Genomic DNA, 12,057 nt, shown 5'->3' with positions numbered 1-12,057 from the left:
CTTTGTTGTGTGGTGTGATGGAAAAAGGCAAACATGGTTAGCATGAATGGCAGAGCAGCCCCCATCTTGCTGTGCTAATGCCATTATAACCTCTCAGTACGGCGGGGTTGGAAAGACTGACATTTTCTCTATATACATTTGAAGGACGGAAAATGGCAAGGGAGATAGCTAGTATTAGTGCAACAGCAACATGGATAATGATGCTGTTCAGTGGAATGGATATACTGTATGCTGAATTGAAGCGTGGGCTCTTATGAGTCACACGAGAGGTATTATTTTTCTTCCTCTCTTAGAGCACAATCGCACATTTTGGTGCCAATATTAATAACAGCTACAATACCAAATGGTTAAAATGCCTCTAAATGTCTTTGTATCATTTTAATGTAAATACATTCTTCATCATGTGTCAAATATATACTCATATGACAAACTTTTAAATCAGATGACTCAGTTTTCTCTCTCTCTTTAGATAAGGCATTGCTGCTACCTCTCAGATAGAGGGGGTATATTTTTTAAAGTTTGTTGTGTGCTGTGGAAATGCATGAAATTACTCTTTGAGTGACACTATCTCATCTATGATTTCCATAATGCAATTTCCAAGAGCAGTTGTCTTTGATCTGGATTCCCCATTCATATCCTGTTCCGTCTCGTCGAGCTATGGTTGCTTTTCTTTTTATACTGAAGCCTGTCACAACAATGCTGACCCAGTACAACCCATTTTAATGTTGTCACAAAGAAAAAAAATACTAGGTTATACTTATCAAATGACTGATATATCGCAACAAACTCTACAGCCATGCTAGCAGTTTCACAAGCTTGTATTTAAGCATGCTAACAGAAATAGCATAGTGACATGGCTTCAAATCATCATACTCTATACATTAAGGGCTAAAGCTAATAATACTTTTAGCAAGATGAAAAGATTTATAATTCTTTATGTCTAAGCACTATTTTAACACCCAGTGTGTAGGTTAGCTAGTATGAAGATAATGCTAGTTAAGCTAACACATAACTAGCATTAAAAAGACACTTTTCTAATTACAGCCTACAGAAATATTGCTTAAAGCTTGTTATTATCCATCTTTAACCTTAAAAAGCTACATGGTCTTAGCTTTAGCTTAACTTCGAGAAATATATAACCCTACCCATATGGAAAAGAAATAGTAAAAACTTATATGACTTAACTCATGAAAGTGGCCACTTTCATGAGTAAATCATATAAGACTTACATGATTTACTCATGAAAGTGGCCACTTTCTCATTACTTTCATATATTGTTTTAGTAAGTATCCAAAACATACAAGTTTCATTATATAATTTTTCAAGGGATCTTATATCTGTTTTTACTCTTGTATGCTTTTCATACAAGTTTCACACAAGACAGATACAAACTTTATAAGATTTATATATATCTTTTCCATATGGGTACAGCCGACATTTGGAAGCTATAGTTTGTCTGCTGGTAGGCTATCCAGTTTTGTCTCCTTAAACTTTTTCGGTTTTAAGAGCTTGTACAATAAATTATTCGGGATCATTTACCCTGCTGGCGCCTCTCAGCACATGGATGCTTTTAGTTATTTGACACAGCTGACAAAGAGGCACCTTCACATAAGGCATTAATTATTTTCCCTTCCACTGTGGGGTGGCTGTGGCTCAGGAGGTAGACTTTAAGTTTTTTGGTTTTTTGAACAAAACTTTTTGCACAAAATGGATGGATGAATGTTAAGGAATGACAGCTATTTTTACACACAGTCCCACAATTTCAGGCGCTAAAAATTCAGTTGAGAAGCAGTTTCACAGCGAGGAACAGAGGCAAAACTACAAAAATAGTGTCTTTGCCTAACCAATTATGGACCCAATAGTACATATCCATTCATTGTTGCTTGCATGTAGGGTTTGAGTGCAATGGTAATAGCACTCAAACCCTACTCCTAACCCTAAGCCTACTCTCAGATGGACCAGGGTGGATCTGGTGGATGATATTACTTAGAGGTTAGTTTTCTTCACTCTGTCATAGTTACAACTTACTAACAGGCCGATCCATTATAGCTAGCTTGGTGAAAATGTGTGACATATTGACAATTGTCTAAATGTGGTATACTGAGTATATTGTGTTGTGTGTAGAAAGAAGACATCAAATCTGATGACCGTTCAGAGCCCCGCCAGCCAAAGCCCAAGCAGGGCTGGAAGGAGACCACAATCTATAGTCTTCAGAAAGGAGCTGGCCAGCCTCCAATCACCAAAGTCGTTACACAGAGTGGAGAGGGCAGGCATCCCAAGCTCAGTAAAGCTTACTCCAACCAGAACCCAGGAAAGAGCACGCTGCTTTCCAGCCATATGGAACGGCTTCTTTCCGGGGCACCAGGCACTCAGCAGGGCAGTCCAGGTGGCGAGGCGATGTGGCCCAAAGGAAAGCTCCACTACCTCAGCTACGTGCGACCAGCTTTAAACGACCACACAGAGCCACAGACTCAGGTTGCTTTTGGCTCCAAAACCCAAAAGCCTAATCTAGACCAACTGCTATTCAAGGCTGACTCGAACCGACTCACTGCAAAACAGCCTCTTAGGGCCATGGATGGTACGATCAATTATAGTTGCTTTTTTCTCCTCTACATTTTCAGGAAAATGTATAATTTTGGTGCTTTTTTTAAAAAATGCATTTATAAATGCTCTATCAACTCTTCTTTTCCTGTCCAGAGCGATTCATCCAGAATCTGGTAAACCAACTGGGGAGGCACAGCATCAACATGGATGCTTTGATGGGCAAAGATTTGGACCAGCTGGCTGAAGTCATCACAGGAGCTCTGCGGGAGGTGGATGTGGAGCGCCCTGCGCTTGAAGCTCAGCCAGGACCAGGAGCCACTGACTCCAGGGGGAACATGGAGGGTAACAGGGAGCCCCAGGCAGCAATGCATTTGAATCAGGACCAGGACCTGAAATCAGATAAAGAGCAGGATCTAAACCAGAAAAACACACTGAGAATGAAACAGCAAGGTCCGTATGTCTACTGGCGAAAGAGAGAATAAAAGCTTGCAGCATTCATGGTAGTGATGAGCATATAAATGTAAGAGAGAATAAGACATTGTGAGCTGAAGATGCTTTAGTAAGGCTTTGTTTATGTAATTTCTGTTCAAATTGCTGCCAGAGGTATTTTTGAGTCTTTCATTTTGAGTCATAACTGTTTTTCCTTGCTAAATACAAAAGAGTACTTCAGTTTTCACACAATCTGCTCACATATATTGTGTTTGTTTCCAGGCCAGAAAATAGATGGCGCAGACAAAGAGCCCGTTGACAAGGTGAATGTAAAATTAATCTGCCCAACCAACAAATTGGTTTCTCAGGGAGTGAGACATGTCCAAACTTGCTTTTAATTTTCTTTTGAACACTTTTCAAACGGGGATGATTTGAAAGTTGTGCAGACTACCATTTACTTTGGCATTATTAGAACTTGAAAGTAAATTTGCAACTGCAGAAACGTAGAAAATTCCTTGATTGTTGTCTGACCCCAGCGTTTTCGCTGGATGAAACGTTTTGATATCAGAATTATTTTGCACAATGTCACAAAACTCTTGTTTAACAATGGTAAATGAGTAAATCTACTAAGCAGCCTTTAAAATTGGTAAAATAAAAAGATGTTATTAGACCTTGGACTGGCAGTTAGACTGCTGGTGAATGCAGAACAAATTCATATCTTTTCAGTTGCTGATAACAGAGTTTCTCTTGATTAATTCTCTTTTGTAAGGAGACAAAAGTAATGTGTAGGTAGACCTAAAAAGAAAATGTCTCCACTATTCTAAAGAGAATTCATTCTTGATTCACAACAGCATACCGCCTTCTTCTCCAAGCTGCTGGACTACCTCAACATGGAGCCCTTTGGTAACGCTCCAGGGGTCAACAGTGGACCACCAGCCCCGCTCCAGAAAATGGTAGGACTGGAGACCGTGCATAGCCGCACAACGCAAGACCAAGTTCCCGTCCCCCACCGCTGGGAGGAGAAGACCATGACAGCACCTGCGAAGGAAGGGTCCACTTTGCGGTTGACCGGTGGGGCAGAGGACCCTGACGTTCAGGTCGATTCTGACATTGACAAGTGGATGCAGAGGATTCAAGGCCCAGAAGGAAGGAAGCAGCTGGAGGAGCCACAAAAGAAGGACATGAAAGTCAAAACCCAGCTGGTCCATGTGGGAGTGAAGGAGTTTTCCAGCAGGGGGAAGGACAGACACTTTGGCTACATCATCACCGGCACAGAGTAAGTATGATTCAAACATATGATGTTTATACATATATATATGAAATTACTACCTCTCGTATTTTCCTAAACTTGACAAAAGGTTTTTGGTGAAATGAAATCCAAACTAAACCCTAAGCCTTCTGAAGATCACAGTAATGCTGTACCTTGATTTGTGGGTAAAGAGTTGACCAGAAAAACCTGTTTGTCTAAATTAGGATTTATGGATGAGTGGATCCATGTTTTACTGAGCCAGATGCCCTGATAAGAGCCACCAGGTCACTGAACACCTTAGATGTGATTATTTAGACAGATAGTTGAGTTTATAATGTTAAAGCAAATGTAATTTCCTTAACAACATGACTGCGACCTTATCTTATCAACTTCCTATTCATATTTTTAGTTGCTCAATTACATATCACTAAATTAAGCTAGCTTGATACAGAGATGTTGCTTGGGAGCCAGATATCACCCTAATGACTAATAGCTGCTTTTGCAACAAAGTGGACATTTCTAATGTCTTGATGCATGCTCAATCATCCAGGTAAGGAAATCCCAAAAGGTTTCTCCCACTTTTTGGAACAATTTTAATATCTTTCTCAAATTTTAGGTTGGAATAGTTGACATCTCTAAAACAAAGAGAACCAAACTAGTGCTGTTTTCTTGAATGGGATGTTACGTGTAAGACGGGAGCTTTTTAAATCCTGCTGTGATGGACTGCAAATGCTGAGAAAATCTTTTCTGCGTACGTCATTTAAGCATAAACTAAAGATAAGTGGGCCAAGAACAAAGCCCAGTGGGATTCCTGTTTTAGATAAATGATCATCATTCACACACACTGATCATGGTTGTGAAACCCACACATGTGGAAAAGTCCATTTGATGCTTCTAAACATAAATAATGATATAAATAATAACAATTAAGATTGAATAGAAAATGAAGGATTCTTATCTAGAAAACTTGTAGGCTGGATGTGACTGATGACATTTGAGTGCACGGATTACTTTTACTTTACAGTAATATGAAATTCAATAGTTTTTAGTACCACCTTTAGCAATTCAATTCAATTTTATTTATATAGCGCCAAATCACAACAAAAGTCACCTCAAGGTGAGCAGTGCTTGCTTTCACCGTGGAGGAATTTTCGCCAACTCTTCTTTACAGAGCTCTCTTAATAACCCACCACAGTAATTCAATCAGGCTGAGGGTTGCAGTTTGGACCATTGTAACACCTTCATTCTTCTTTTTTTTAGCCATTCTGTTGTAGATTTGCTGCTGTGCTTGGGCTGAGGTTTAATTGTGGCTCAGATGGCATCACATTTGACTCAAGAATATTTTGTTATACAAAGTTCATGGTCAACTCACTCACTAAGAGGTGCCCAGCTGCTGTGGCTGCAAAACAAGCCCAAATCAATACCCTTCAGCCACCGCTTGACATCTGATATGCTGTGTTTGGTTTTGTCAAACATGGCGCTGTGTATTACAGTCAAACATTTTCACTGTGGGTCTGTCCAGAGGACATTGTTCCAGAAGTCTTGGTTTGTTCAGATGCAACTTTTCAAACTTAAGCCATGCTGCCATGTTCTTTTTAGATGATTTCTCTTGGTATCCCTTCCAAACAGGCTATACTTGTTCAGTCTTTATTAATTGTTCAGTTTTAATTATTTTCTTTCTAATGTTAGGGTAAGCACCAGTGCCTCATGCTACTCCACATTACTATATATATAATCTGACTAGCCATAAAAAACTAGAAGCCTTTATTCGAATTTAAATTAAATTGTATTCTAATGCATGATGTGTTTTGTATTTTGTGGTGTTTTTATACCAACCTAGAGACAAATGTCATGGGATGAGACACTGGATGTTGCAGTATGCATCTCCACAAAAATAAATTGCAGTATAGAATAGAAAACATTGAGCTGTAGTATGTAAAGGGATGACATGACTGTCCCTGACAATGAAGTGCAATGCAGACCCATAAATTTCAGAAATACTTTGTATGTCAGTTGCCTAAGCCATCATCAATAACATTTGTGTTTAACATCAGCAACAGCACGAGAGCCTGTCTTATTCCTCATTGGGCTCTTATAATTATAACTTTACAGCTGCCTCCATTTACTGGTGATACAGTGACGCACTTCTTTCAAGACAGACTTGTTTTACAGATCTTGATACTCAGCAAATCTCTTCTTTGTTAGCTTACCTTAAACTGCATGCATCCTCTATCAAAACCACCCACATGTGAACTTCTCTATGCTACAGGATACTGTAGTTTGAAATCCTTTTTGTGTGTTGTACCTGATTAGAAAAGCAGGGCTGATAAATCCCTCAGTGTGTAGGTATTACTGTGTTATATTACAGCTTTAATGATGATACTTTGTCAGCAAAGGCAGCCAAGTTCTCTCTCCTTCTCTCTTACCTCTCAAGCTCAGCAAAGATAAGTTCCTATCGACTCTGTCTTCGCCCCTGGCCCTTTCTCAAATCCCTTTATAGCGTTATCAAGTCCAGTGTCAGAGGGTTGTCCTTCACCTGTTCAACACACGTACTCTCATAAAGGTCCACTGGGTACAGTCTTTGTCACCTTATTGCCACACAAATAGGAATAGCAGATTAAGACGTCAACACACAATTTAGTAGGTGAGTGCGTGCCAGGGGAAAGAAACAGGTCACCTTCTGAGTGAAATGTCTGCCCCTCCTCCTTCTTGTCTATCCTCAGCCCACCTAGTGCATGCCTATAGTTGGCCTGTACAGGTGTCTGTGCTTTTCCTGCAGACCTCATGATTGCACAGTTGTTATCCCCGGCTTCTTTGCACCCTGCAGTGACGCTACGCAAACCTGCTTATCTGACAGCTCCTGACATTGTGGCGGTGGTAGTGGGGGGTTTGGGGAATAGCAAGAGGATGGGATGGTGAATGTGGAGGGGGAAATGGAAAGGTATGGATAGAAGAGAAGGAGACGGAGAGAAACCCAAGGGGAAAAGTGCTAGCATCAACAACCAAGTCACTCCTGTTGCTAGAATTACCACAGAGGGATGCAGACGTGTCTGGAATTGCTTGGTTGAATCTTTAACTTTCAAAACCCCTCGAAAAGTGTAGGGGAAAAAAAAAAGAAAGAACCTCCCACTCTCTCAAAGGTGGAGTGAATCAGCCGCTCATGCACGGCACACTGTTCTGCTGAAGAAAAGCTTCTGTAATGTGGTGTCAAATGCAGGCTAAACAAAATATGTCAGCATAATTCTGACAAGAGTATGTCCAAAGGAATTTATTTATTTTTTAAACTTCAAGATGATGCCGAGTATCTTAAAAAAACACAAAAAAACACATAAGTGATATTGCACTCAATATCCAGTGCAGCATGAAATTGTTTCCCAGTTTATTTCACATTTCTCCGCAATGAGGTGGTAACAAAATTTGAACGATGTCTCATTATGATCCATGACTTTTTTTTTTTGGTCCTGCATGTCACCTTGCAGTTACTCGGCAGTCTCGGTGATTCCAGGTTAAGCTGTCAACAATAAAGTGGCTTTCTGAGTGGGTCTGTGTGGATGCCCTCCTCATTTCTTCATACGACGCGCTGGCCAGCAGATTGCCTTTGTTTGGTCTATTTCCTTGCCGATTTACTCTCCCAGTGAGAGAGCAGCCGTGGACTGAGCTGAGATGAGGCATGGCTTTATCAGACCACCATTACACTTCACCTCCATTCCATTTGCACCTTATTATTCTCATCTCACCGTGAGGGCGCGTGCGTGCCCGGTTGTTTGTGTTCTCGGTGTTATCGTGTTTTACTTTTGAGTGTGTGTGCGCGTCGGTGAGAGAACGCCAATGTAGGCGAAGAAGAAGAAGAAAGATGAGAGAAGGAAAGGGAGAGAAAGGAGCGTCCATATGATACAGCCATTACACCTCATGCAGGTTCCATTTGCACCTTATTGTTTGTCTCATTGCTGGAAAAAAGCAGGTGATTTACCAAGCCTGAAGAGGCAGCTGATCCCTTTTCCCTCGGCACGGTGCTTTGTGTGTTTGTTTGTGTTTGTATGTGTCTGCAAATGCGTGCAGCACATCCATTCAGACGACCGTAGCATTCGCTTGTGTGCAATGACCCAATTGTGGGTATGAATTGTGACAGTATCTCCCTAAAAAAATTGCATTTTAATGGCTAAACGGTTGTACGTTGTATGGGTGTGAACCTACAAATTTGACGCCTCTCCGTGTATGTGTGTGTGTGTTTACCCCCAGCTCTCTCACCACTGACCAGGGCACGGACCTGATGGAGCATCTGACCCAGAGATTGAGCCTCCACGCTGCAGACCTCACCCAGCTCTCGTATGTACAGACACAAAAAACATCCCACGTTGTTGCAAATAATGATTTACCGTGCCGTTTACAAACCATACATCGAACAGAGGATAATTGGCCTCATTTGAAATGTTTTGTGCCTTTGAGGATGAGGAAACAGAATGAAGGTTGTCCAGTTGCTCTGAGCATTGTTTGTGTGAAAATGCTCTGCTACACTGCCACAAACTGTAGGCGTTTGTTGTTTTTTTGACCTTTTGGAGTGTTTGACTTCTCGCGGGGAGCGAAATCAGGCCTAATTACCTCCAGACACATACTGATGTCTCCATTGTATTCAAAACACTGCCTAGCCGCTATTGTCACTGTGCGCCTTGTCAAAAAAAGAGAGCAGTCAAGCCATCAAACGATTTTTCGTTAGAAGCAAAGAGAGGAAGTGAACGAAAGGGAAGCAAGCAGTGAACAGAGAGCTGGAAACCGAGAAAGTAGTCAGCAGGAGGCGGTTAATATATTAATGAGCAGGCGAACTGTCCTTGAACCCAGGCTGTTTTGTGCTTGTACCATGGTTCTGCTGTACACTTGGTGTCAGACCATGTAGGAGGCAGAGGAGACATGTTCGCCTAAGATCTGACAAGCCTTTCAAGACACTCCTGCAGGAGGAGTAAAATCTGGGTGGTTCAGTAACACTCGCAGCATATGAACACCAAAGCCGGTGCACTGCAGCGTGAGGCTGCACTGAAACTGTAGATACAGAGTATTCGGGCTCAGATAATAGTTCCTGAGAGGGTGAAACTATCAGAGCGTTCTGTATCTACTGTTAAGCATCGAAAATGCGCACAGGTGCCTTAAAATAAATGTAGCACAGGAGGCGTTCTGATCTCGATCTTTAAATCCAACCTTTGGGTTTAGGAGGACGAGGAGGACGTAGCATACTGCTGGTGCTGATTTTGTTCATTTTGTTATTATACCTGTCATTTCATATCACTCAGAATCAACTCCTGACACTCAAACACAATTAGAGGGTATTATTGCTGTGGGCTATTATTCGTTTAGAAAGGGGTGAAAGACCTGAGTGAAAGTGACTACAGGATAGTACAGCACAGGTACCTGCATTTAAAGTGCTACTTAAGGTGCAATTATTATTATGCTTTTCTTTATTTTCTGTCATATCTATACCATTACAATAGGAAGTAATCACATTACATGTAGCCACATCCTTTCAGGCTGGTCTAAACACCCAATTTTACACAGTTCTACCTTCATCTTGTCACAGAGATGATTAATAATGCTTAATATGGTTATCTCTGGCAGTGAGCGCAGACGTACCTGCTGGTCAGATCTTTGGTTTGTGAGGGGCAGCCAATGAGAAGGAACCAAAACAGTTTGTTTCAAACAGTCACTAAGCTGACTGCACCAATTAAGGCTCAGTATAAAAATGAATACACATTATTATAAACTGTGATTCATGCACAGCTACTCTAGTAGAGTCCAGGAATAGAAATATGGAGTTGAATATGAGCACCACAAAATGTAGTATGAATTAGGATTACACTGAGTTTAATCTGTTTACAGAATATAAAGAAGTATACAATATTTTCAATATATAATGTTTACAAAAGTTCAACTTACAAAGGGAATAAAAACCTTCTTTGATGAATTTGAAGAAAAAACGATCAGATTGGTTGCTGTGGTAACAACAGGCATAGAACTAAGTTCATAAAACTCAAGTTTTCACTATATTTTTTACAAGCAGTGAATTCTTTTTACATCACAATAGTGAAGTGGGGGTGGGGGGTTCATACAAGACATTTTGTACTGAGTTTAAAGATGTACAAATGATGATGTGTCCTCTCCTTTGGAGTCATAATGATAACACAGAGAAATAATACACATGTTTTTAGAATCAGTGGGAATAAACCACACATACCTTTGTCCCCAGTGTCCTTTGAAAATCAATATCCCCACGAATGTTGCCACAGATGCTTGAAAAACCATCATCATTGTTTTTTACACTATAAAACTTACTCGGCAGTATTTCTCTGCATGTATGTGAGTTCATTGCAACTAATAACTAATTCATAATATTCATAAAAGAGAATTAAATGTTATATGGTTCAGCATTTCTGTGAGTGTACAGTATCAATGGTGCCTGCTCATTATAGTCATTTAGCCAGTGTGAAAACCACACAGTTGCTTGAAATAAAGCTTTCCGAAACACATCATGTCATTCTGATATGGAAGAAAGAATACAGCAAATTTCCTCTTTGTCTGACTTGTTTATCTGCGTCCTTTTTTCCCCCTTTTTACAAAGTAATGAAAGCGCATTCATGTAGAAATAGCCGAGGCGAAGGACATGACGCAAGCTTATTGTGCCTCGTGATGTGCGGCCTCGACAGGTGAGTGTTTGAAAGCCTCTGTCTGAATACGAGTCGGCTGGAGTACAAGAGCTGGGTCGGAGCACGCCGCCCTGCTTCGGGGGGTCTCTCTTTCACACTCTTTCCAATGAGCTCTGATGGTAAGAGAGGAGGAGGAGAGATACTCAAATACGACAACAGGCAGGCAGAAAAGACTTTCAGACAGAGAGTATGAGAAGAGGAGGCCTCGGCGCCGTTAAGATTTTGAGATGCCGAACACAATTATGTTTGAGCTTGCTCTACGATAATCAGCATAAAATATTCCCCTTTCGAAAGAGACTTGAAATAGTTGGATGATGATGGGCAGGGGATGAAATGTTCCTTTTTCAGATGACGTAAGGGTTTTACTCTTTAGAAACACTAGGGGGAGTGGGACACACACTCACTGGATCATCCTCACACACAGTCTGTGCAAGAACACACACACACAAACACATCCTGCCAATATCCCGCCAAGCACTCTGCACGTACATACTCCTCGTGTCCCACCAGCAGAGCTAATATGAAGTCCAAGCTCACACATCCGATAACACAGGAGGCAGTGCGAAGTCCTCTAGATAACTTATCTATCTTAACTTCATCTCCCAACTGTGGCAGTGTCCCCCCGCCTCCCAGTATATTTAAATAGGGTTTGTGCAGTTTGAAAAAAAAAAAAGGGGAAAAGAAATCACGTCAGTTCAATTTGAGATGCATTGAGATCTCAGGCAGAACAGCCTCGGCCAAGGAGGACGAAGGCAGGGGTAAAGATTGTGGAAACATTGACATTTACGAGAGCAAACAGAGGCCAGGTGAAGGCGTTAGAGAAGGACATATTTCCTTCAGACCTGTGTGTGTGTGTGTGTGTGTGTGTGTGTGTGTGTGTGTGTGTGTGCCTGATCACAAATGCATCAGTGCACGGCTGGGTCCGTCTGTCTGGCGGTATTTGCCCGTGTTATTGCTCCTGGCCGAGTGAGCGTTGCTGCCTCTATACCAGGCTGACTGATGGTGAGTGGGTCTGGGTCACAGCACTCTGGCAGTCTGATGAATCTCGCTCTCTGTTGTACAGTCTGGCAGGAAGTACACTAGAAATGTACGTGCACTTTCCTGGACATAACAATTCCGACATGATGATGTACTGAAATGCCAAAA

The 12,057-nt window shown here is 41.3% G+C and overlaps 1 protein-coding gene across 2 annotated transcripts in view; it reads left to right on the top strand.

Annotated features, from left to right (window-relative positions):
* Positions 1–12,057, top strand: part of ptprn2 (protein tyrosine phosphatase receptor type N2) — a 148,965-nt gene that overhangs the window by 37,573 nt on the left and 99,335 nt on the right. For both annotated transcript variants that reach the window (XM_085171846.1, XM_085171845.1), the window contains exons 5-9: positions 2,125–2,578; positions 2,698–2,994; positions 3,256–3,296; positions 3,825–4,249; positions 8,462–8,548. In XM_085171846.1, coding sequence (XP_085027972.1) covers positions 2,125–2,578; positions 2,698–2,994; positions 3,256–3,296; positions 3,825–4,249; positions 8,462–8,548 — 1,304 coding nt within the window. The remainder of the gene's footprint in view (positions 1–2,124; positions 2,579–2,697; positions 2,995–3,255; positions 3,297–3,824; positions 4,250–8,461; positions 8,549–12,057) is intronic.

The sequence above is a fragment of the Neolamprologus multifasciatus genome, chromosome 9 (genome assembly GCF_963576455.1).
Source record: "Neolamprologus multifasciatus chromosome 9, fNeoMul1.2, whole genome shotgun sequence".
NCBI lineage: Eukaryota > Metazoa > Chordata > Actinopteri > Cichliformes > Cichlidae > Neolamprologus > Neolamprologus multifasciatus.
This window is presented reverse-complemented; position numbering and strand designations above follow the sequence as displayed.